This window comes from Physeter macrocephalus, chromosome 21 (assembly GCF_002837175.3).
Source record: "Physeter macrocephalus isolate SW-GA chromosome 21, ASM283717v5, whole genome shotgun sequence".
NCBI classification, from domain to species: domain Eukaryota; kingdom Metazoa; phylum Chordata; class Mammalia; order Artiodactyla; family Physeteridae; genus Physeter; species Physeter macrocephalus.
In genome coordinates, this window is record NC_041234.1 from 3,940,740 (window position 1) to 3,966,534 (window position 25,795).

Genomic DNA, 25,795 nt, shown 5'->3' on the forward strand with positions numbered 1-25,795 from the left:
AGAAGACCTAAATAGACATTTCTCCAAAGAAGACATACGGATGGCCAAGAAGCACATGAAAAGCTGCTCAACATCACTAATTATTAGAGAAATGCAAATCAAAACTACAATGAGGTATCACCTCACACCAGTTAGAATGGGCATGATCAGAAAGTCTACAAACAACAAATGCTGGAGAGGGTGTGGAGAAAAGGGAACCCTCTTGCACTGTTGGTGGGAATGTAAATTGATACAGCCACTATGGAGGACAGTATGGAGGTTCCTTAAAAAACTAAAAATAGAATTACCATATTATCCAGCAATCCTACAACTGGGGATATACCCAGAGAAAACCATAATTCAAAAATACACATGCACCCCAATGTTCATTGCAGCACTATTTACGATAGCCAGGTGATGGAAGCAACCTAAATGCCCATTGACAGACGAATGGATAAAGAAGATGTGGTACATATATACAATGGAATATTACTCAGCCATAAAAAGGAACAAAATTGAGACTGTCATAATGAGTGAAGTAAGTCAGAAAGAGAAAATCAAATATCATATATTAACGCATGTATGTGGAACCTAGAAAAATGGTACAGAGGAACCAGTTTGCAGGGCAGAAGTTGAAACACAGATGTAGAGAACAAACGTATAGACACCAAGGGGGAAAAACTGCGGTGGGGTGAGGATGGTGTTGTGCTGAATTGGGTGATTGGGATTGACATGTATAACTGATGTGTATAAAATTGATGACTAATAAGAACCTGCAGTATAAAAACAAAGAAACAAAAAAACAACTAATACTAAAATTTCTTTGGGTTATTTGTATGGAAATATGTTAATATAAATGTTTCAGGCATTACATGAAATTTCTAAAAATCTTATATGTTCTGGTATAATGTTATAAGTCATAATTCTAGTTATTCCTTTAAAATGTACATCTCAGAAATAACTAAATTTCCTTGTCAATTGCATTATTATGAACTTTCATCAAATCTTTAACCGTGGTCATTTTTAAGTCTTTTTTCATTTATAGAGAGTTCTGGGTGTACTCTGATGCTTTCGCAAAAATGTTCCTATAAAAGGGTTTCATCTTCAAGGAATTCACGGAAAAGACTCTGAAAAGTACAGGTTTCTGGTAACAGACTATACTGCTGAACTGAATGAATAAGCATTTTCAGAACTCTAATGGAAAACTGATGAATTCATAAAAGTGCCAACAAAAGATCAAGATGAAAAAAACATTAATTACATGGGACTGAGTGAACTGATGAGAATGATTATAATTTTTGTGACTTCCTGTTTGAATAAAAAAAAAAATCCGACAAGGACTCAGAGGCAAAAAATATACAAATCAATTCTCACTGCAAAGTAAAGAAGCTGTTACGGTGGAAGATTACTGGACTGAATGTCAATATTATGACATAGTATGAGTGTGTTTCGTGTTTGGTAATTGCAATCATTTTTGCTTTTGTTGTGGTCTTCCCAAAAAAAAAGAATTGAAGGAGAGGAGGGAGGGTGTCTACTATTGCTTTACTCACCACTGTATCACAACACTTAACATAATGGTTAGCACAAACTGGTACTCAATAATATTTTTGAATTAATGAACAAATAAATAGATAAAGTTTGATTATCTAAAAGAAAAAAAGCCATACCATATATTAAAACATATTATATTATAAAGCCACCATAGTTAACTATATTGATACAAGAATGGTTAGACAAATTAATGGTATAGAATTGAAAGTCCAAAAGAATTTGTATGATAAACGATGTATCAAAAATTAATGGGGGGCTGGATTATTTAATAAATGGTCCTGGAAAAGTGGCTACTGCAAAAGAAAAATCAATTTGCACACTAACCTCATACTATATATCAAAATTCCATATCAATTAAAAATTGGAAGTAAAAAATGAAGCCAGTATAAGGGAGACAAAAAATTAGGTGAGAACTTATTCAGAGAAAATCTCCAAAGAAAACATCAATATACGAATCTGCATAACAATGTACTATTTCTGTACATCAAAACCAATTGTAAATAAAATGAAAAGCCCACAAACCGGGAAGCACAATCTGCCGTGAATGACAAAGGAATAACACACTAATCAGTAAGAAAAATACACAGATCTCAACGTAAGAGCCAAGAATACCAACAAACAACAGAGGGAAAAAAATGTTCAAGCACCCTATTAATCAAAGAAATTCCAGCTAAAAACACTAATAAGCACTCTCCGCACTTCTGGCGGTGGGGTAAGCCTTCAAGAAATCGATTTGATAACAACTTAAAGTCCCATAAAATATATACATGCTTTTGTCCAGTGTTTCCACATCTAAGAATCTTTCCTAAAGAAATCATCAGAGCTGCAGATAAAGATTTAGGAGCAAAAATGGCCAACGCAGAGTTACTGACAATGGCAAGAAAAACTGGAACCATAAATGGATTCTTTCCTTTCCAGCAAAGGCTCTGTCTATGAAGCACAGAACTTAGAATATAAGAAGTTTGACTTTTGATTTACAGGAAACTCTTTTTCTTTTTTTTTCCTCGAGAAATGAACAATAGAATGCCACCATCAGTTCTCTACCCTTCTCAAATCGATTACCTAATATTTAGGTCATCTCTAGCAAAACAGTGTCTTTTTGATCCCTCAGACTCACCATCTCCTAGGCAACTGATTGGGTGAGGAAAAAATAAAGCTTCACTGAGAAATATATAATTTGTAAAGACTTGAATAAATGGAGTGACACATCTTGTCCCTCAGCTGGGAGGGGGTAATGGCAGAGGACGGAAAAGAGAAAGAGATGGACAGACAGGCACAACCAGATGCTGCATTTTAACACTAATTTGTGTGGTAATCTTTTTTCTTCTAAACAGCTTTACTGAGATATAATTTATATACCAGAAAATTCACCCATTTTAAGTGTACAATTCAATGGTTTTTATGTACTTACAGAATTGTGCAACCACGACAACAACCTAATTTTAGAACATTTCTGTCACCCCAAAAAGAAACCTCACACCCATTAGCTGTCACTTTCCATCCGCACACCCAGCTCTGGGCAAACACTAATCTACTTTCCATCTCTAGGGATTTGTCTATTCTGGACATTCATATAAATGGAATCATATAATATGAGATCTTTTGTATCTTCCTTCATTTAGCATAGTGTTTTCAAGGCCCGTCCATGTTGTAATATGTATCGGTACTTCATTCTTTTTTATCACCAAATAATATTTCATTGTATGGATTAAACCACATTTTGTTCATCCATTCATCAGTTGATGGGCATCTGGGTAGTTTCCATTTTTTGGCTATTAGGGATAATGTTGCTGTGAACATTTGTCTACAAGTTTGTGTGTGGACATATGTTTTCATTCTTCCTCGGTGTGATATGCTGGATCATATGGTAACTATACTTAAAACTTTGAGGAAATGCTACACTGTTTTCCAAAGCAGAGGTACCATTTTACATTCCCACCAGCAGTGTATAAGTTATTCGTAGTATTCCCTTATAATTATTTTAATTTCTCTAAGATGAATAGGGATGTCCCTTTTTTAGTTTCTCATATTAGTAGTTTAAGTCTTCTCTCCTTTTTTCTTGATCAGCGTAGCTAAACTTTATCAGTTTCACTGACCATTTCAAAGAGCCAACTGAAACTTCTGGTTTCAGTGATTTTTTTTATACTGTTTTTCTATTCTCTATTTCGTTTATTTCCATGCTCATCTTTATTATTTCCTTCTTTCTGCTTGTTTTGAGTTTAGTTTGCCCTTCTTTTTTCTAATTTCTTAAGGTAAAAAGTTAGGCTATTGACAATCCCACTTCTAGTATATATCCAAAGGAAATTAAATCACTGTGTCAAAGATATATCTGCACCCCGATGTTCAATGCAGCATTATTCACGACAGAAACAACCTAAGTGTACACTGATGGAAGAATGGATTTTAAAAATGTGATACAAACACACGCACGCACATGCGCATGCACACACACACAGAGGAATATTATTCAGCCATAAAAAATAAGGACAACATGAATGAACCTTGAGGGCATTAGGCTAAGTGAAATAAATCACAGAAAGACAAATCTTACATGTTCTCACCACCACCACAACCAAAAAAAAAAAAAAAAAAGTAATGATGTGAGGTGAAGGATGTGTTAAGTAACCTTACTGTGATAATCATTTCATACTATATATGTATATCAAACCATTATGTTGTACACCTTAAAATTACACAGTGTTATATGTCAATTATATCTCAATAAAGCTGGAAAAATAAGTTAGGCTATTGATCTGAGATCTGTTTTCTTTGTGAATATAGGCATTTGCAGCTATAAATTTCACTCAAAGCATTGCTTTAGCTGCATTCAATAAATTTTCAAATACTGTGTTTTCACTTTCACTCATTTCAAAGTATTTTATTTTTTTCTTTTCCTTTTTAAAAAACGATTTATTTATTATTTATTTTAGGCTGCGTTGGGTCTTAGCTGCGGCACGCGGGATCTTCGTTGAGGCATGCAGGATCTTTCACTGAGGCACGTGGGCTTCTCTCTAGTTGTGGCGTGAGGGCTTTCTCTTCTCTAGTTGTGGTGCGTGGGTTCCAGAGCACGAGGGCTCTGTAGTTTTGCGGCACGCAGGCTCTAGCTGAGGCATGTGAGCTCAATAGTTGTGGCACGAGGGCTTAGCTGCCCCATGGCACGTGGGATCTTAGTTCCCTGACCAGGGATTGAACCCGCGTCCCCTGCATTGTAAGGCGGATTCTTTACCACTGGACCACCAGGGAAGTCCCTCAAAGTATTTTAAAATTTCCCTTGTGGACTCTTTGACCCACTGGTTATTTACGAGTATGTTGTTTAATTTCCATATATTTGTGAATTTCCCAAATGTCCTTCTGTTGTTGATTTCTAATTTCATTCCACTGTGGCCGGAGAACATACTTTGCATGATTTTAATCCTTTTAAAATTATTGAGACTTCTTTTATAGCCTAGCATATACTCTATCCTGGAGAATGCTCCGTGCACATCTGATCACTGGTTGCTTCATGGAAACAACACTTTATTTTATTAGTTTCCATATATCAATAATTTCTTCCCAACACTCTGGGGTCTTACTAGCAGTTTATCATTTTTAATAACAACTACTACTATATTCAGGGAGTGACTCCCCACCCTACTTCAATCTATTACCACCCTCTGCCCCTAAATTTATTCTCTTTCCTAATTTTTATCCTCACAATTTCCCTAAGGAAATTAACAAGAGTAATCTCCTTATTTTACAGATCAGAAAACAGAGTATTGAGAGTTGCCCAAAGTCCCACAGAAACTTTGGGGATGTAGCAGAAGGGGGGTCTGGACTCTGCCTACAGCCATTTTTCCTGCAACAAGGCCCTGCTGCCACTGAGCTTATTCAGGTCTCCAGAGAAACACTAATGGAACAAGCAGTTTAGTCCTCTTCTAATGTGCTTCCCCCGCCACGTGCACACACACACACACCCCCAGGGGAAGCTTTAAGCTGTTCTTTCTTTCCCTTTCTAGGTGGGGACAAAAGGGTGGTCCACCTAGCACTGTAACTGGGCCTGCTGTCAGCTTGACAGTGGGTTAGGAAGATGGGCCATGAAATGTCCTCATTGTTCAGGGCGTAACAGTCCCAGAGCTTCACAAGCACAAAAAGCCACAAGTCCAAAGACTAAGCTGAGCCTGCAGGTGACATGGGGGCACCAGGCTGTGATGACAGACCAGTAGGACCAATCTGTGTAATTAAAAGAGAATAAGGAAACTTCAGAAGAAAAGGCCCCCTTTCCAGGGCTTTCTCCACAAGTGAGGACAGCTACTGTCCCAGTACAATACCTCTAATTAACTTTTTTCAATTAACCTACCAGCTCTCTTCCGAGAACACTCCCCTCCCTTTGAAAAGGAGAAGCCCATGTGGGCCTTAGCAAAGGTCAGTCCCCCAGACCACAGGCATGTCCTTTCAGGTTCCCTGGGCAGAGACACCATGGGTCCCTGTATCAGGCCAAAGGCTGGGTCACTATCAGGGACCTCAGCCACCTCAGGAATTCTATGATTCCAGAACTCTGAAACCTCAGGCTACATGGCTTGTCCTCATAGCCCCACAGGTGGGTTCATCACCTGAACTCAAAATGGCCGCCTCTTTCATGAGGAAGGGGAGAGAATGAACAAAGCTCTTCTCCATGTCCAATCAGGCTTTAATGGTATCAGGAAAAGCTAAGATTCGCTGCATTTCTATCAAAGCAGATAGAGAAGGAAATGGGAATGTTTTGACTACAGGGGACCACCATTCTGTCATCATTATAAAATCCGCCCCTGGATTCCCAGGTTCTGTCCTGACTCAAGTCCCAGGTGGACCTGGCCTCACAGTTCACTGGGTCCGCCCACTGAGCCCACTTTTCCTGCCAAAGCCCAGCCCAGGGGGACACTTCTAGATACAAGGACCCAAACAACGATCAAGGTAAAAAATCTCTTTCAGCTTGTCACTTGAAAAACTACCAAAAAGACTGGCTCTCAAGTTTTAGATTTGGGGAATATTCTCGTAGCATCATCTAACTTGTTTTTTCACGGCCATGGGCTTGAGAAGCATCATCAGTCATTTCTTACAGTGCCAGCACCACCATCTATGCTCACTCACTCTAACATTACCTGTGCACGGTAGATTCTGAAGATGATCTTGGACATGCTTAGACAGCTCCTTGCTCTGCATTTTAAAGCCCAGCACACCCCAAAGCAGAGTCCTAACTAGTGTTCAGTAAAACGTGGTTCGGTGGTCAAAGAGAAGCAGGTTTCCTTACATAGGACATCTGAGAGCCTGCAAGACGCTAATTCATGTGTTAGTCTCTAGGAGGGTGCTAGTGCGTGCGGCTGTACACAAAAGTTATTTATCCAGACAGCCAACTTTCTCTCTCTATGTCCTTACCTCTCTCTTTCTCCCCCTTTTGTGGAATATTTTATAGGGCTACAATTCTGCACAACATGCGCTGGGAAATGCTGGCCAACATCTATCTGAGCTTGTTGCATGGTCTCCTCTCCAATAGATGGAAATACACAACAGCACCCTCTTTTATTACAACATGCCTTATACTACAAACTTGGGCACACCAAGGTCCAACTCAGGACTTGTGAAAATAAGCACTGTGTACAATGGTGCAATGTGGCTGAACCCAGAGCTATCCTTGGAGCCTGGTGTATTGCACAGAGCTTGTACAATTCCAGCATTCTGCACCATGTGAATTGTAAACTCCTCTACGACATGAGAAAACTTCAGTTATCCCCACTTATATGGACTCTCTGACTTTTAAAAGGTACCTAAGGCTTTACGTCAGCAATATAAAAACAAAATAAAAAATCAAGTCAGATTTACAAGTGGGTTATGCACTATGCACAGTGTTTAGAACTCCAAATCTTTTTCTCATAGAAACAAAGTCATAAGTGGTGATTAAGTTCCCAGACTAACCCATAATGTAGCTAAAACAAGGCACATCTGCAATGTCATCAAGTAAAAAAATTTTAAACAATGAAATTAAAGAAGAAACAAATTTATTTATCAAGAACACTTATGCTTGGTGGTATACCCAGAGTGGGGCAGGGGGGCAGCCCATGCCTAAGCAGGAAGGGGCATCCTGTAGAGAAGTGACAAACGATAATGAAGCCAGCAAAGTCAGTTGGCTCTTTATTTCACCACCTGCTGACAACTGAAAACAACATCAGTAATAAAATACTGCTCCTTTGAGGAAAAGTGGGTTCAACAAGAAGTGCAGAAGTAGTTAGGGCTACTTGGAGCTATTAAGGAGGAGACCATGGCTTACCAACATGGATTTTAGTGTAATTCTTTATTGTGTCCAAATTAATATCTATACCTAGAGTCATGCCTATAGGAGTCTTTTTTTTTTTTTTATGCTTATCAACAATGATCCTGGTCAGTAGGGGTAAAACAGATGGAACAAGGATGGAGAAACAGATTCTATGAGTTCAAGGAGCAAACATCAGAAGAGAAAGGAAAGGAGCTAAAGAGAACATGTGTATAATGTGAGAGGCCGTAGGTCTGAGATGGAATTGCATGGACTGAGAACACTAAATCAGAGGAACCAAAGGCATCCTGCCCAAGATTCTCCCCGGGAGAAAGAAAAGGTGGGGAGGAGGAGGAGTTTCCTAGGAGAGCCACCAGGTGGAGCCACCATCACAAAACCACTTCAGGGATGGTCCTCTGGGTGGACTTGGGTGGAAGTCTAAATCATTATTCCACGCGACACTCATGACTCCACTGTTAATGCCTTAATACTAAGATACAGAGATTAAAAGGAGATAAATATAATAGAAGAAAAATTCTAAAAACAATTTTGTCAATGACCCACACACTAAAAATTATAGAAAAAATATGAAAACAACATCCCTCTGGGATGGCTTCTTTCCACCCATTTCACAACCACCCCCTAAGCCCAACAGGCAGTACTACTCAGATAAGAAAATAGACAAGGGCAACATACTCTAACATCAATTACTGGTCCTAACACAGGCTCCTAATAAAACAGAAATGCAGCCAAGGATCATTTACCGTATAAGACCTCTTTATGGCCCCTTTCCCCTCAAACTTTCAAGAATGAAGGCCTATGGGTGCAAAAAACAACCCCCAAAGAACCATAAATGCACATACAGATACATTCACACAGGCATATATATTATTGAATGACTATATATGATATTCATCCACGTTCACTGCCAGATGGCAGGCTTTATTTTTATCTTCCCACGGGAAAGAATAGCTCAGGTGATAGCCAAGAGCTTCCACACAATAGTAATGCCTTCTCCTAACTCTTACTCTTCTATCTGTCCATAAAAGCCAGCAATCTAGGTAAAAATGACAGATGATTTGGAAACTTGAAGAAAAATCTGACCCAACACACCACATTTTCCGATTCCTAGTTAACTGGAGGTAACTCACATTTGCTTCTCCAAAAAGAAATTTGAAAGGAAAAAAGTCTTGTTTCTAGAAACAAATCCCCAGATCTCACATCTACCTTAAACAAAGCACTAGAAAACCAAAGTGGTTGACATTTTCTTTATCAAAGACATACTTTTTCCATCCTTTGTTTACAGTTTCATTTCAAAAAAAGAGCCCACAGCCTATCAAGACCCATGCCACTGTCTCTGAGCCAACACAAGAGCGCCATGGCAGCACGTGCACATTTATGTACACACGCACACACTCACTCACTCACGTTCTGATGAACAGGCCAATGGATACCTGAAGGATATATTATTCCAAGTTGCTAAGTAAATGCTAAAGACGTGAAAGCTCGAACAAACGTTTCCCCTTCAGTACAGTCAAGGGAGGGAGGTCACTATGGCCGGATGTGTTTAGGGATTGAACGACAAGTGCTGAAACTATGAGAGAAAGAAAGATAAAACAGTAGGTAAAATTCTTCTGACAGCTACAGGCAGCAGACCAAAATGGAGAGCCCTTCTGTGCGCAAACACTAGGCCCATATTATGTTGCGGGGCATGTATGTATCACCCATCAACACACAAAATGAATTATGGAGAATTTCTGCGCTAACTTTTAAAGCAACAATGTGTCACCAGAGGCAGAGCAGCTGTTGGTCTCTCTGTCAAGGAAAACTTTTGAATTAAACCCGTCTGAAGGACTAAACACACGAGCAATGAGCCTCAAAGAGTCATGTTCCACAATCACAGTCATATCCACATACCAACTTAGAGAGCAACTCTCCCCCATCTCAACTTGAATCTTATCTCGTAGCGTCCGTGCTATACCTGTTACAAATAATACCCTTTAAGCCATCAGATCTTTCAGCACTAATCTCTGGAAGGGGCAGTAAAACGCAAATGCATAACAAACCTTAAATAAAGATGGTAAAAGCAGATTATCTTTCAGAAGGCAGATGCCAGAGTAGCAGAGTGACTTAAAAAGATGATTATAAAATACATTGTATATCAGGAGAGCATCATAACAAAACAACAACAATAATAATAGTAGCAAAGAATAATAAATGTGCAAAATACAATAGAGACTTACCAAACACTGAATTCATGATAAACTGGAAATAGAAACAAGGACATATAAAGCCAACCAGAAACACGCGGAGTGGCTTCACATTCAGAATGACAGAAGTAAATAAGAGACATATCCCCACCTTGCCAGAAAAAAGATACAAGGAATGTGCAGCACTTTCTCAACATTTCCCAAGTGATACAATAGATTGGAACTGCTTAGAGGCAGGACCAGCTGATGTTTTCTAGTTTTTCTATGTGCCCCAGCACCAAGCACAGGGCCAGGGCCATAGTAGGCACACAGTAAACATGTGTAATTGAATGTCTGTTAGTACCCACCCCAAAGTGAGTAAGAAACAATGTCCAAAATTATAGGCAGCAGGAGGAGTTCAGAGACAGGCAGCTTCCCCATGAGGTCTGCAAACAGTGCAAAAACTGGGAAACTACAGCCCTGAAACAGAAGCTGATCCTCATACAGGCCAGCAGGGTATTGATTCCAGCCTGGACACTTAACCTATCACATGGATAAAGTTGATTGGGAAACCCTTATAAGGATGAAACCAAAAGATTTTTTTATTCCATTTTACTTCAAGTAGAAAAGAGTCCACATTCAAATGAACAAAATCCTCCTTGCTCATTTTTAAGGATATATTTACTGTATTTGCTGTTAACTGCTAAAGTACCTATTCTGTTCAATTTTGGTTTGAAACTCGAGGCATGAATATCTTTAAAAAAACTCTTCCATATAGCAAAGTTCCAATTTAGAAGGGCCCATCACTCTCTTATATGGGTTCAATGATAGAAGAAACAAAAGAATAAATGATTCTCAGAAGGAAACAGACAACCTTTTTCTTTCTGGTTCATGAGAATGACTTCTGGCTCTAAGAAAAAAGTTTAGATTTTCTGGCTGCAATTTGTCAACATTCTGGAGTCTGGGATAACTTTAGGATACACAACAGCCATGCTGCAAGTTTAAATTTAAAAATGACCTCTTAAGCCTTGGGGAAAGCTTGTCTTAACCAGGAAGCTCCTTTACTGTTGACTTGGGTAAAGCCCACAGAAGTGGCCAAGGGTGAGAGCAGACATAACTGTCCTTAACAGTGCTAATGTCTGGAACATATAGCTGATGGCTGCCAAGCCAACTGGATGATCTGCTCTCTCTCTCTCTCTCTCTCTCTCTCTCTCTCTCTCTCTCTCTCTCAATTTCAGTCACATCTTTTTTCTCAAATAAAAAGCCTGTGGAGTCATTCCAGTACCTCCTTAAATCAACTCTGTAGAGATTTGCAAAGGTTAAAGCTGAAAACTGAAACTAATTGGTCCCCAAACTAATGTTTCCATGGTCCTGGCCTTTTCTCAAGGCTATGAATAGCTTCCTTCAAATGTAGAATATCTTTTGACCTTATGCAGGTGCCTGGGGAGGGCGAGCTCATCCCACACTGTGAGCTGCTACAACCCATTCACCTCTGCTGCAAAGTGAGGCACGTCCCCAACGCAAAAATCGCTGGACACAGTTGGGCAAACTTCTTCAGCTCAGTGTATCTCAAGTTCAGGACACAATGAAATGGTTCAATTTCAGACTTTTCATAGAAATAGACTTCAATCTTTCTTTATTAAACCATTGCTAAGCCTTCATCAAATGATATGGCCCATATAAAGTGAACAGTCATCTCATCTTTGATAAAGATGAAGAAAAAGAACCTGTGTTAATTCTACCAAATTCACACAGGGTCCAAGGCTGAATCACAAGGTGGACTCATATACTATAAGAAAATCCCATGTTAGTGAATCAAATTAGCCTGTTATTAAACTCTGAAAGCAACTTGCCTGCATAACAACAGCAACAGACAAAAACATCCAAGAGATTTCTAGGGACAAAGCCTGATGGAAACAAAGGGAAGGAGGAGGCTTCGCTCATTTATGATAACTCATAAAACTTGAAAAATTAGTTGGACAGAAGTGTTTACAAGTAACTAGAATCGTCCCACAGATTTAGCCTCTGATCCTTGTTTTAAGGGGGAGAAAAAGTGGTTTTTCATTGATTTGGGGTGGGAAAAAAATGTAGCTTTTGAGCTCAGCACAATGAACTGTTTATGTGGCCTGACAAGGCCAATCAATCCAGCCTGCTGTTTATTATAAGGAGCAGCAGGATATTGTTAGCTCTGGTGGGTGGGGGCGGGGCCAAAGACGGCACTGGCCCTGGTACACAATTCTTCCCTTCAACTGGAAACTCATGTGTGGCCCAGGTGACCCGGGGGTCAGTATGAAGCCTGGGACAGAATGAAGATGGTTTGTTATGTGTTTCATATTTACAGGACCCCCCCATGTGCTACGGTCTCAGAGCCACTGGCAGATTATGACCTAAGAGTAAAAAAGCTGGTCATAATCAGGCTGTAGGCGTAAGGTGGAGGCTTAGAAAGAACACATTAAGTCAGTAAGCCAGTCCCTTTAATGCCATTTTCTGGTTAATGAAAAATTCTGTAGGGGACCTCAAAGGTCAGATTTTTCGTTGTAAAGAGACAATTATCTAAAAAGTTCGATTCCTTCATTGATTTAAAGCTCTCAGGTAATTTTATCGAACTTATCTGGATAATCACCTTAATTCCTTAACTTAATTAATTCCTTATGTTGTTAAATTAGTGAATTACCTTAATTCTCTTATTTGCTTTACAAAAACAAGGCTGGCCAGAGAGGCCTTGCCGCTGGCCTACGTGTATGCCATTCCTCGGCCCACTGACCCAAGGAACATCAGCAAGGGAACTCTAGCTCTTCAAGTCCAATGAGGGCAGGCCTCAGGAGTTCTGGAACCTATCTGCAAGAATGCAGGAGGTGCTCTGGGGGATGACTGTAGTTTTAGAGCTAGGTAGGCCTAAAAATTCTTAAAATGGGAAATCCCCTCCATTGGCAGGATGGGGTTTAAAAAAAAAACAAGAAAAGAAAGAAAATCCTATAGCTGCTAAACAGCGTGGGCCTCCAGCCAGTATTTCATCGGAATAATTCAAAAAAGGAAATGTTACCCAGGGCAGCTGGAGGGGGTAGAGGAAGAAGCAGGAAGGAAGAGAGACACAAAGCTGAAGTCTCAAGCACTACGATCAATGGACAGTTTATTGGACAAATTCTTATGCAGTCTAAATTTGATGAAAGATTAGCTGTTCTTCCCCGTGGTTATGTAAACTTGCCTTTTTTTTTTCTTTTTAATAGAACTCTTTGCTAATACATTTCCGGCTCCCGCTTTTGAACAGCTCTATGTTTCTCTTTAAGGAAGTAATAAGCCCCTGAAAAGCCTGCAGCTGAAAGCTAATCTACCTTGGGCGTGCTTAGTGTGCACCCGGCCTGGTCCATGGGGAGGGTGGGCTCGGGAGAAACTGAGGCAATCCAGTTTCCATTTTAGTATAAAATTGAGTCGGGTTGTCTCTGCCATCTTATAGAATCTCTCCTACCATTTCACACAACAATGTCACAAAGGGCAGATAGGGGAGAAAACAAAACTCCAACAAGCTGATACCTGAAAAATCTGCCTTGAGGCCTCAGAAGGGGGAAACAAGATGGTGAAAGGTTTCCTGGTTAGACAGATGGATGGATGAGCTATATGTCTGTAAATACTGCCTCCTAAACCGAGAGAGACAAGGCGGAGCCCAGCGGTTAGAGAGAAAGACCCTGCTAAAGCCTGCCCTTACATTAAAAAGAGAGCATGGCCAGACGTGCCCGGCTCAGCTGGCACCACAGTGTTCTCTGAAGTCACCCTTCAGCCAAAAAAATAGATATGAAAGCGAAAGCTAAAGTCCTAGAAAAATCATCGTTTACAAATTTAGTCTACTTTCCCACTGTCAAAAAAAATTTTTTTAATAGTTCCCTTTAGTATAGTTATTGTATCGTTACTTGCCGTGTGTGTGAGTGTGTATGCACCCAAAATTTATACAAAAATCAAAACCAAAAGGGCAAACGCCATTCAATTTTCCAGCAATGCAAAATTTGATACAGTTCACCCAGAAGTTTCCAGTTTGGGTCTGTGTGTGGGGAGGGGCTCTTTCTTCTTTGCCATACCTCTCTTGTTGGTTCTCAGAATTGTTTCAGAAGACAGCAACGCATTTCCACTGGACACTTCGTGCATGGGCTTTTCTGGAGCTTTGCTGGAGACAGGGTCTTTCTTCATCTCTTTCTTTATTTCCTGTGAGGACAGAGAAAAGGAAAACAAGATTGTAGTTTAACATTTTAGAATGTCTCTGACTATGTTAAGCTTCAGCTTTCTGGAAATGAACTACAGTGACCTCAACTCAGCATAACATTTTATTTTATTCTATTTTATTTTATTTCAACATCTTTATTGGAGTATAATTGCTTTACAATGGTGTGTTAGTTTCTGCTGTATAACAAAGTGAATCAGCTATACCTATACATATATCCCCATATCCCCTTCCCTCTTGCATCTCCCTCCCACCCTCCCTATCCCACCCCTCTAGGTGGTCACAAAGCACTGAGCCGATCTCCCCGTCAGCAAAACGTTTTAAAAACACCATTTCCTGTATGTTGTAGTTTGCTTTCCTTACATTTATTAGACAAGCACCTGGTCCTATAAAATGTAATAATGTCCCGTACAATGCAACCTTCTGTGACTATGGCCATTCCAAGGGATCAAAAAGGCCACCATACAGCTCCAAATGACAGCTTGTTCTATTTTTTGAACAATGACAATCTTTGGCCAAGCAGAATCGCCCCTCAAAGGCCTTCTGGTTTCTGTTCTTCCCAACAGGGGTTTAAAGAAGTATATTCCCAAATCGCCATTGTGCTCCCAATTATGCTAAACCCAAAAGAAGATGATTTAAGTTCATTTACAGTTACCAAGTTCCTCTGGCTTTTTAATCCCTGAGAGGGAAAAATATAAAAGATAATAAAATAAAATAAAGACTATCATTCTAAGCCAGGGGTCGGCAAACTAAGCCCACCACATGTTTTTGTAAATAAAGTTTCATTATAACACAATCCCCTTCATTTCGTTTAGGTATTTCCTATGGCTGCTTTGATGCTACAACAGCAGAGTTGAGTAGTTGGAACAGACATCCAAGCCAAAACTACCTGGCCCTTTACAGAAAAAGTTTACACTAGGTGGTCTCTTATCAAAGCTCCATTAAGATCTGGATTTTTAAAACCTGATGCCTGATACAATTATTTCAAATTACTGATATTCAAATAATTTACATAATTTTTTTTCAAAAGCATTAATAGCCGGAAATGATAGTAACTCACAAAGTGCAGATCTGGGCAGGGGGGGTTCTGGGCTTGTCTGCATCCATGATCACACTGACTTGGGAAAAAGAGAAAGCTAAGGGGCTAGAGCCAAAGCACGGCTGGGTGGCAGGAAGGGCTCAAAGATGAGAGATGTGTTCTCTAGAAAGAGCCTGGGACAAGAATTGGACATGGGTCCTTCTATGAATGAACATGAAGATGGAAAATTTGGTGGGAGGCCACAATTTGGCCTGGGCAGAGGTGGAAAAAACAGAACAAAAGCTTGTCAAAACATAGCCACCGCCTGGCAGCTTCCTACACACCCGAGCGTTAGTTACCGTATCCAATTCCCCGATTGCTGGCTCTGTTCACACCAGCCTCGCCCTCTCTCCCTCATGAGGGCCTCACCGGAAACCAGCAACTGCGGTTGGTGCTCTGCTGGGTTGAGAGTTTCAGCTGGCGCCCCAGGCCAACCCAGCACAAAGCGGTGTGCATGCGTGTGTATGTACACGCACTCCCACCTCAGCAGCCCCGGCACCTGCTAGAACAGCAGTTGCTGGGGGTTTCTGCAGCCTCACAGGCAGATGGCATCAGGGGACAATCTGCAAACATTGCCAGCCTGAGCCGCATGAAAGGATGCTTTCTTAGTGATGGCTGCCAGCCTGCTATGGCTCTAGAAGTAAACAAGGCACCATGGGGCCTCACTGCCCAATGGTTGCTTCTTTGGGGGTAGAGCAGTTGCTCAAACATCACTCTCCACTGTAGGGCGGGTATGACTGTGCAAACACAAATTTCCCACCTAGACACAACATAACGCAGTGATACAACATCCAATTTTGCCAAGGAGTAATTCAGAGAAATTCAGTGGGTTGCAGGTGACATGGTAAGCACTTGCTTAGCACTAACCACAATGCAGTTAGGCAGGGGTGAGGCGGTGCAGATGTTTGACAGACCGGGGTGGTCACTGGAGAAGGCCTGAGAAGCTATGGTTGTCAAGAATGTTCACACCCAAGGCTTCAGAGCAGCAACCAGTGAGCTTTGAAGGACTGATCTCACCATGCAGGTGCTTAAAGGCTGAGAAACCAGCAACAGGAGAGAGGTTGGTTCATAAGTTTCAGATTCTGTTGTCCCCTCAATGATTGTTCCCATTTGCCAGATACATAAGCCTCATGATGACCTAATTTCTTAAGTTGCTTGTTAGATTCAAGCAGGGAGGAGAAAACTTAAAATATGCCCTGCATTTTTCCAAAGAAACCAATCAGACATGTAGGCATGGCAGCGCATCCTGCAGACTCTCCATCTGCCCAACACCCAGGTACACCAGGCTCAACACAGTCCCACCCAAACCCAACATCGTCCCTCCAACCGGCCCCTTCTCTGGGAGAGACGGGAGTTATCTTGCTATCAGCCCATCATCAACCCACTTACCCAGGCTGGAAAACTCAGTGTTAACCTTCATATCTAACCAGCCACCCAGTTGGGCTCTATCTACTTCCTCAATCTGTTTCTCTCCTTCCTCCCAAGCTGCCTTAAAAACATGAATACCAGGCAAGGAACCTGAATAGACATTTCTCCAAAGAAAATATACAAATGGCCAATAAACACATGCCAAGATGCTCAAATCATTATTCACTAGGGAAATGCAAATCAAAACCACAATGATATACCCCTTCATTCCCACTAAGATGGCTAGGTTTCTTTTTTTGTAAAGGAAAACAAGTGTTGATGAGGACGTGGGGAAATTGGAACGCTTGTACATTGCTGGTGGGAATGTAAAATGGCGCAGCCACTGTGGAAAACAGTATGATGGTTCCTCAGACAGTTAAACACAGAATTACTGTATGACCCAGCAATTCCACTCCCAGGTATACACCCCAAAGAGTTGAAAGTAGGACCTAAGCAGATACTTGTATGCCAACATTTACTGCAGCATTATTCACAACAGCCAAAAAGTAGAAACAACCCAAGTGTCCATCAACAGACGAACAGATAAACAAGATGTGGTATATACATACCATAGAATATTGTTCAGCCTTAAAAAGGAATAAAATTTTGATAATGCTACAACACGAATGAACCTAGAAAACATCATGCTAAGTGAAATAAGCCAGACACAAAAGGACAAATATTGTCTTATTCCACGTATATGAGGCACCTAGAATAGGCAAAATCATAGAGGCAGAAATTGACTAGAGGTTACCAGGGAGTAAGGGGATGGGGGGATGAGAGTTAATGTTTAACGGTCATGGAGTTTCTATTTGGGGTGATGAAAAGTTTTGGAAACAGACAGTGGTGACGGTTGCACAACATTGTGAATGTAATTAATGCCACTGAATTGTACTTTTAAATGGCAAATTTTATGTTATAGATATATTTTTACCACAGTAAAAAATACACATGAATACCAGCTTACATTTGAGAGCTTGCCATGTGCCAAAGCTTCCTCTAAGAGCTGCACCTGGATTGCAACTTTTAACCTGCATAACAGCCCTATTCACAGATGCAAACGCCAAGTCACAGAGAGCTAAGGAAACCTGTCCGAGGTCAAACAAGTAGGCGTCAGAATTGGAACGCAACCTGTCTAGCTTCAGAGCTCATCTCTTAACCACTCTTCCCCCCAAGTCCTGCCTGCCTCCAGTCCCTCCCCTGCCCTCTCAACCTCCACACTGCCTCAAGGGACACTTTCCTAAAACAATTGTCTGCTCTTGTCACTTTCCTACTGAAACCCTCCAGTTACTTCCAAAAGACCACAGGGCAAGCTCTTGCCTTCAAAAAGTTTTCAAATTGCACAGCAAGCCACATGTCCCTGTGTACTCACTTCTGGCTCAAACTATCTGACATACATGCTGACCCCAGGGTACCAATTACCATGCAAATGCAAGGTAGGAGTGCATTTTTTGAACACCCTGATGTTCACAGACATCTGATGTCATGGACTCCTATTGGTAGGCTCCAAAAATAGGTGACGATGCCGATAATGACACAACCTTACACTGGCAAGGGCTTATATAAATTAAAGTGCTTTAACAGATCTTTTTTCGCTTGCTCCTCACAATAACACTGTCATTTTGTTACTGAAAGAAACCCTGATTTTTCTAGACTGATATATTTTTGCAGACAAGAATCATGAAACTCAGTCAGAGAGGATGCAAGACCATCAAAAGGCTACAAGGCTAGTAGGGGGCAGGGCAGGCCATGGGACCCAGCTGCGGGCCTTCTAGGCAGAGCTCTCCTGCTTACACCTCACCTCCCAGGAAGAACCAGTGTCATGGCTATAGCAGGGAGAGTCAAAATCACCCCACTGGTGGCTCCAGTGGAAAATTTCACTTTCCTCCACATCTAAAGAATCTAATTTATTGCTTTATCCATAAGCCCACAAGTACAAAGGCTGAAATCCTTGAAGACCCTTATCATCCACACAAAAAAGCTCTTTGCTGCAAAAGAGGGTGGGACTTGGCAGTGCAGTAACTCCTGCCTGCCTACAGCTGCCAGCATCCCTGTACCTGGAGCTCTCCGAGGTTCTGATCCAGGTCATGGGACTCTAGACTTCCTGGGTATGAGCATTCCTTGCCCCCAACCCTCAGTCTCAGCTTTCTGACCACAAGGCCTAGACTTTTAACCATTTGTTAAGAACAGGGATCCTACTATCTCAGTGCTAGAGACTACACCCTGGACCAGAATTGTGGGCCACGGGGGCTTACAGAAATTCATACCTGCCCACGTATATAAATCAGCAATGATTCTACTTGCTTTAAAACACAACAGAATAGTCGGGGTATCAGCAAACCTCTTTAGGAGGTAAAGGAAACCCAGTTTATCTCAAATCTAATGCCTTAACAATGGAAACTCGGCTTGTACAGTAAAACTGAGGCCATCAATAAACTATCGATGCTCCAGTGACACTCAAGCTGTTGTCGCAAGGACCCCCTGAGTGAAAGGAGAGGGGAATTCACACCATTTCTGCTTCCCAAAGCAGTATGCTGATCAGAGTCTGAGATGGCTTACCCACATCTGGAGGCCAAGAAGCCCCAATAATGCCACTCTAGCAAAAATTCTCTGTGACACATTTAGCAGCCTGCAAACAGCAGCCTCACTGGGCAAAGCCATAATTTGTACACAACTGGAGCTAAGCTAGCATCGTCTGTTTTCTGATAAGCGGAATTGCCTGGATGTGGCTGGTAGCCAAGCCCAGTCAGCTACCTCTTTGCCTCTTCCTCTCCCCATCCATTACATACAATACAGGTGCTAGAGGGTTGGCTCAGTTGAACCTTAACTTCTTTCAATTAACCAAAATACTACACAGTAAAACATCAGTGAAGGTCTGGTTGGGGGGCCTCTCCCTCCTCTCATCCTTTATGTCCTCTACCAACCTTGACACAAGTCAAGACAGAGGTATCACAGTGGACGGAAAAAACGCTGCTGTGAGTCAAAAAACCAGAACTAGTCCTGGCATCATCATTTATCAGGTGGGTGACCTTGTGGGCAATGGTGAAAGCCTCTAAGCAGCTCTTTTGTCATCCCTAAAAGAAGTCTAATGCTAAATGCTTTGACACTATCACAGAGGTGTCTTCAGGATTAAAGAGTGAATTGGAGAGTAGTATACAAATTGATTACTTATTGTCATTATTAATGTCATCATTAAATAGTAAGTGCTACAAAAAAAAAAAAAAGATCTACACCTAATAACACAGATTTATGTTCACAGTCAGAATCAAATTGATTACTTTTTGTCTTTTTAAATGTCATCTTAAAATAGAAAGTGCTAAAAAAAAAAAAAAAGATCTACACCTAATAACACAGATTTATGTTCACAGTCAGAATGCTGAGTGAAAGAAGCCAGACCCAAGAGATCACATACTGTACAATTCCATTTATGTGAAGTTTAACAACAGGCAGAACTAATCAATGGTGAGCGATCTCAGAATAGCAGTTACCCTTGGGAAGGTACTGACTGGGAGGGGTACAAGACAACCTGCTGGGAGGATGAAAATGTTTTACAGTTTGGTCTGGGTGATGGTTTGCACAGGTGTACAAACACCTAAAAATTCATTGAGCTGTATTTCTAAGATCTCTGCACTTCACTGTATGCTATTTCAATGTAAAAAGAACAACATAAATGTGTAAACCAGAAGAATACAGATTCTTTTCAATTGAAATGTGCTAATATTTCATCCTAGGAGGTCAGAAACCGGAAAAGCTAGTGCTTGGGTGTTTTAATATTCATCTCAGGGAGTGGAAAGCCTTCTGGGATCAATATTAAGGGGATAAATGGTCAGAACATGCCAGATGCACCCTACCAAGTAGGTGAACCAAGGGGCATCTCATCTAATTGACACAATCAGCTGAGTGGCTCGGCTCCCTCCAAGGCGCCCCTCCTCTCCACCTCAGCTGCTTTCCTCACATCTCACAATAATTCCTTCTCTCCTGCCACCAAGAATACAGGCACACAGAGCAGGCTGGTGCCACTAATACCAGGGGAGCTTGGTGCTGCCCTGACCAGCAAGAAATGCTGGTCCCGGGCTTCCCTCGGCATTAGAGTGAGGCTGGGCAGGGTCCCCTAAAGCTCAGGGCTGACGCAGGGCAGGGAAAAGAGGCATTGTTTGTCAGCCTGCCCTCAAGCATGGTATGTTTCTTTCTGAAGGGTAAGGTTTCCTTTAGAGCTAGATGTGGGTGTGGGATCACTAATACTAGTGCCCGCTACACTAGTTCATGGAAAATCTTTCTGCAAAATTACCATTGGCAGGAGATAAAAGGAAGTCACTAAAAACAAACCCTTACCCCAAATCTACTGATCAAGAGAGTTTTGAATAGATACAGAATCCTGGAAGAGCACAGCGCCACGCCTGCCCCCGCCACACACATGCAAGATATCTTTCTGCCCGCTCTGCACACAAAGGGCAAGTTTAAGAAGCAGCCACCCCATGAACATTCCCTGCTCGCAGAGACTGTGCTTTCCCAGCATTTGTCTCCCTTCACAATAGGCTAGTCAGTCTCAAAACACCTGGGAAGACACGGCAAGTATCCAGAAAGTAATAGTAGACACCGAGGGAGCTTCAGCTCTATCTGTAAGTCTCCATTTCTTTAAAAAAATACATCTCATTATCACAATATTTTTTTGAAATACCCATGCCGCTGAACCACAAAATGCACCAAGTTCATTAGAAACAATTGTAAAGAAAATGTATATAAAATATCTGAAGTAAATATGGCAAAATATGAGGATATGATAAAGCAGAGTGGTGAGCACACTGGTATTTGTTATTCAGTTTCTGTCTTTTTCCAACGCTTGAAATATTTCATAACTTCCCCTGAAAAGTACATAGCGAAACCACATTGATGTCTCATATCACAATGGCTTTCTTACATTTCCAAATTTCATTGCCACTTAGAAAAGTGCTCTGACATATCATAAAGACACCTAAGATATTTTCAGCTCAAAAACTAATTTTTTTAAAGTAACAGGATACCTATTGTTATGTCTCTATGTACATCTTCAACTGCATTATCTACACTATCATATATTTGTAGTATTATCTCCCAAGAATCACCAATAGCACAAGCTCAGGCAAGAGGCTCTTGACCTGCAGGATGGGAATGAATGCTGCTGCAAAGAGCTCAGCCAGTGCTAGATTCCGGACAAATATAAGACCGGCTACTTTCATGTTCTGCAGAGATGACATAGCTTCCTGATGTAAGGCACAATTACCTGCATGACAGTCAATGCCTTTATATATGCCCATGCCCTGCTAAACAGCTAGATTATTACCATTGGATCAAAGGGTATCAATACTAACCAACTGTTTGTACATGCTTTAGTGAGCACTTAATAAATATTTGTCAAATGAATGGCCAATTTCGCAGAGTGTTATGGGCAAGACAGCTATCTACAGGCAAGGGGGGAGTATTTTCAATTCAGCCCAAAGCTATGACAACATGGAAATCTGTATCATCCCTACAATGATACAACTGGTGCTCACTGGATCACAATCAACTTCTCACCTAAGAGGATACAGATCTGGCTTAAGAGTGGTAGGAAGAAGATAGAGTAAGAAAATTCACACAGTGCCTCATTTTTTTAAACAAGCAATACCATTTCTTTTTAGACTATGAATATTAGATATTCAAAATAAATTTACTCATTTAAAAAGTAAACCTTAAAAACACTACAAGAAAACATGAGAGAAAGATTTTACAATCTCAGAGTGGGAAAGACTTTGACACTGACACAGAATCCAGAAGCCACAAAAGAAAGGGTTGATGAATTACAGAAAACTATAAATACAACATAGAAAAAAAAAGTTTATCAAGAAAGACAAAAGTCAAAGTGCGAGAATATTGCCCGTTATAAAGACAGACCTCTTTCCACAAAGTATCAGCAAAGAGATCAATAACCCAACAAAAAATAGCAAAGGACAATTCATAGGAAAAAAATGACTCAAACGCATGAAAAGATGCCTAACCACGCTCATAAGAGAAATGCAAATTACAGTGGGATTCATCTGACCATATCTGTGCAGTACTCACTACACAGAATGACTGAATCCTTTTGGCTATTTTCTTAAATGAAAATTGTAGCATTTACACCTTCTGTGTTAGAATGTTTACACAGAATGTAGCACAGTGCCCGGCATACAACTGGTACTCACACAGAGAATAAGTATGAGAGATACAGAGAACAGCAAGCACAAAACTCTCCAGAAGCTGGCAGTCTATATAGAGAGGGATGTAAATAACTTCTTAATTGCGAGATACCTTTTTTTCTTGATATTAAATATCATAAAGTTTCTCAATGGACCTCTCTGATACCCAGTGGATTTCTTAGCCCTACTGATGCAAGATATAGTTTTTTTGTTGTTGTTGTTGTTTGCGTTTCTTTTTTTCGGTATGCGGGCCTCTCACTGTTGTGGCCTCTCCCGTTGTGGAGCGCAGGCTCCGGGCGCGCAGGCTCAGGGGCCATGGCTCACGGGCCCAGCCACTCCGTGGCATGTGGGATCCTCCTGGCCCGGGGCACGAACCTGTGTCACCTGCATCGGCAGGCGGACTCTCAACCACTGCGCCACCAGGGAAGCCCCAAGATATAGTTTTTATCTGTCATATCGGCAACAATAAAAAAAATTGGTAATATAATGTTGGCAATGATGTAGAGAAAGATACCCACTCATACTTTCCACTGAGAGTATAAACTGATGTATAAATTGGTACAACCTCTGTGGGAAGCAATGTGGCAATTATCTATCAAAATTTTAAATGCCTACACCTTTTGACTCAATATTTCCACTTCTAGGAATTTAAACTGCAAATACACTTGCACACGTGCAAATTGGCATATGTACAAGATTAATGGTTACAGCATTGCTTAACTTAACAAAAGACTGAAAGAATGTAAACGTGTGTCAGTAGAGAACTGGTTCCATGAATCCACACCATGCAAGTCTCTCCAAGAATGAGGCTGGTCCATAAGTGCCAATAAGAATATACACTGAGACATGTTACTAGGTAAAAAGCCTAATAATGTATGCAAGCATTTGTGTGAGTTTGTATGCATGCCTCATTGTGTAATACAGAACAACAAAATGATAACTGAGGCTGCCTTCAGAGGGGGAAACAGGGTGGCTGAGAGACAGGGAAAACATATTTTGTCCCTTTTAATTGCTACCATGTGCCTGTGTTAGCTATACAAAATTTTAACTGACTTAAAAATTAATAATTAAAATGTGTTTACTACTTCCCAATCATTAGACTGTTGACTGCTACTTTTTCTGCAAACAAGGGATAAATTGACACTGCCCCCGAATATAATTTGGTTATATCATTTCCACTGCTAATTTGAAAGATCCCAACATAACAGTGAGAGCAGTATATATGAACAGATACAAAGCTTTAAAGAAAGCTCTTCAGTCCATATATTTCATCAAGAAGGGGACACAGGAAAGTTAAGATGTGGGAGAAATCATGCCAGGCCCAATCATCGTTTTTTTCAATTATTTCATACAAAATTCAATATTATGGAAATATAATTATAATTAATGGCATGACAATAATGGATAAAGACAAATAAAATGCATATAAAGAGGCAATATTAAATCTTTCTTGTAGTTTTATCATGGGGAGAATACATTCTGCTTTGGTGCCCAGAGTTCAAGTTACAAGAGTTAAACAGTTTGGGATTGGTTAATTATACTCAAAAAGGTTAATTAAACAATGTCAAATTGAGCTCCCCAAGGAGTGGGCACTTTCTCCATCAATCTCTTCCAGGAAAAATTTTAAATGTTTCTGATAGCATCATACCTACTCCATGAAACAGTACTATCTGAAACACATAAATTATTGGGTGTTTTGCTAGGTAAACAGCTCGCTCTTGAAGAAAAATAGAAGAAGGGACATCCAAGGTCCAACAGCCATTTCTTCCATCTTTTTTTTCTGTCATCTTTTTAACAGCTTTGATGATGATTAAGAGCCTGTGTGTCTGTGGCCCTTTGTTGGATTCCTGACCACTGTATGAGTCCAAAAGGCTCTCTCTCAGCTACTTTGTAAGTGCCTCAGGGGTAAGAAATAGGTCTCACTCATCTTTCATCCCCAGACATTCAATAAATCTTGGCCAGCAGGCACTCAATAAACGTTAGCCATTATCATTAGCTCTATCATTCTTTTAACCATTATTTGAGTACCTACTGTGTGTCAGATATAAATGAAAACAGTACATGCAATCTAGCTGAATGTTAATTTTTACAGTCACAGCCACTTGTAAGACTAATAATCTACTGGAAAAATACAAGGCAATCTACCTGAGAAAGACTTCAGAGTAATGATCGTAAAGATGATCAAAGAACTTGGGAGGAGAATGGATGTACAGAGCAAGAAATTAGAAGTTTTAAACAAAGAATTACAAAATATAAAGAAAAACCAAACAGAATTAAAGAATACAAAAACTAAAATGAAAAATACACTAGAAGGGGCTTCCCTGGCGGCGCAGTGGTTGCGCGTCCGCCTGCCGATGCAGGGGAACCGGGTTCGCGCCCCGGTCTGGGAGGATCCCACATGCCGCAGAGCGGCTGGGCCCGTGGGCCATGGCCGCTGAGCCTGCGCGTCCGGAGCCTGTGCTCCGCAACGGGAGAGGCCGCAACGGAGGGAGGCCCGCATACCACACACACACAAAAAAATACACTAGAAGGAATCAATAGTAGATTAAATGAGGCAGAAGAACAGATCAGTGAGCTAGAAGAAAGAGTGGTGGAAATCACTGCTGGTGAACAGGAAATAGAAAAAAAGAATGAAAAGAATGAGGACAGTTTAAGAGACCTCTGAGACAATATCGAGCGCACTAATATTCACATTATAGGGGTCCCAGAAGGATAAGAGAGAGAGAAAGGGACTGAGAAAACATTTGAAGAGATAATAGCTGCAAACGTCCATAACCTGGAGAAGGAAGCAGTCACCCAAGGCCAGGAAGTACAGAGTCCCATACAGGATTAACCCACCAAGGAATACAACATGACACATTGTAATCAAAATAGCAAACATTAAAGATAAAGAGAGAATATTAAAAGCAACAAGGAAAAGCAACA

General features: G+C 40.8%; 1 protein-coding gene across 7 annotated transcripts in view; it reads right to left on the reverse strand.

The window, feature by feature from the left end:
* The window catches only part of SH3KBP1 (SH3 domain containing kinase binding protein 1), a 346,648-nt gene that overhangs the window by 194,350 nt on the left and 126,503 nt on the right, over positions 1-25,795 (reverse strand). For all 7 annotated transcript variants that reach the window (XM_024115253.2, XM_028482479.2, XM_028482476.2 and 4 more), the window contains one exon: positions 14,052-14,175. In XM_024115253.2, the coding sequence (XP_023971021.1) occupies positions 14,052-14,175 (124 nt within the window). The remainder of the gene's footprint in view (positions 1-14,051; positions 14,176-25,795) is intronic.